This window comes from Penaeus monodon, chromosome 22, assembly GCF_015228065.2.
Source record: "Penaeus monodon isolate SGIC_2016 chromosome 22, NSTDA_Pmon_1, whole genome shotgun sequence".
NCBI lineage: Eukaryota > Metazoa > Arthropoda > Malacostraca > Decapoda > Penaeidae > Penaeus > Penaeus monodon.
In genome coordinates, this window is record NC_051407.1 from 42,819,038 (window position 1) to 42,820,166 (window position 1,129).

Genomic DNA, 1,129 nt, shown 5'->3' on the forward strand with positions numbered 1-1,129 from the left:
TTTGTGTATGTCATTGCTTGTGCGTGTGCGGGATAGTATTGTCAGCAAGATAGCTTTGGTTCATGTTTCGAGACATGTAGGATGAGACCGGAATGCAGGGGTCGTTGCAGGCAGCCTTTACAAAAATGATGTTATTTATTTCTACGGTCAATGGGCGGTTAATAAATGGCTTATGAAAATTTGCCCAATCCCTGACAGGTATGATGCTTGATATCTGATGACATGGCTTCGTTAGTGAAAGCAAGGATGCTTGAGATATTATCAGATAACGCCTTAATTAAATCTTTGTTCCCCTCTACTGCAAGTGCGCATGAAAATCTAGTAGCATAAGAACTAACAGAAAATCCTTCTCGCCGGAATTCATGAACTGTCAATTTTACGAGGTTCATTAACCTATGTTGTTCCCAATTATTTGTTGTCAAGCAAGGTGCTGCTCTCACGTCCGTAGAAATTCACAGGTTCTTAATTTCGCGAATGCAAACTGCGTATGTTCTAGACAATTACTACCCATCTATCCAACCAAACCTACAGTAACGCCCACCAACACATATTAACAATCAACTCCAAACTATAAAAGAGGTTTGCATCCACAATAAAAGTATTTTTTTTAAATATAAATTTAAATCTGCCATCAGCTGACTGTCACATTCACTTTACACACCAAAGCTTGTAATTGAATGTAAATAATACAATATATTCAACATCTACTGGTCAATATAGTCTTTTAAGATAAATGGTTATTTATATAATCAAATCACAGGATGCCAATCGTTCTATACGACTTAAAAACACCGGAAAGAAGGACTTACGTCTTGTCGTTGGAAGCCATGGTGCTGTTAAACTCGTTTTCTGTGACCGCCTACCAGCTGTACCTTCCCGACTAGTCGGTGAGCTTCATGACGCCCTGCCTATCGTGGTTCGGCGCCTACTGGCAGCGGGAATTTCAATTCTTATCTTGCTTTTTTCTTTGCTCTATATCTACTTGAAATCACTGACCACCCTTTTCCTTAATTTTCATTATTTATACTCACATCTAATAAAGTCTGTATTGAATAAAGTGCAACAAACCACTGGATAGAAAATTCAAATACCATGTAGTACATAATATTTATCTTACAAAGCAGTTATC

At 37.9% G+C, this 1,129-nt stretch overlaps 1 protein-coding gene across 1 annotated transcript in view; it reads right to left on the reverse strand.

Annotated features, from left to right (window-relative positions):
* Positions 1-918, reverse strand: part of LOC119587178 (xaa-Pro dipeptidase-like) — a gene marked incomplete at its 3' end in the record, with an annotated part of 115,986 nt that extends 115,068 nt beyond the window's left edge. The window contains 1 exon segment of the mRNA XM_037935943.1: positions 810-918. Coding sequence (XP_037791871.1) covers positions 810-829 — 20 coding nt within the window.
* Between the last annotated feature and the right edge of the window lie 211 nt (positions 919-1,129).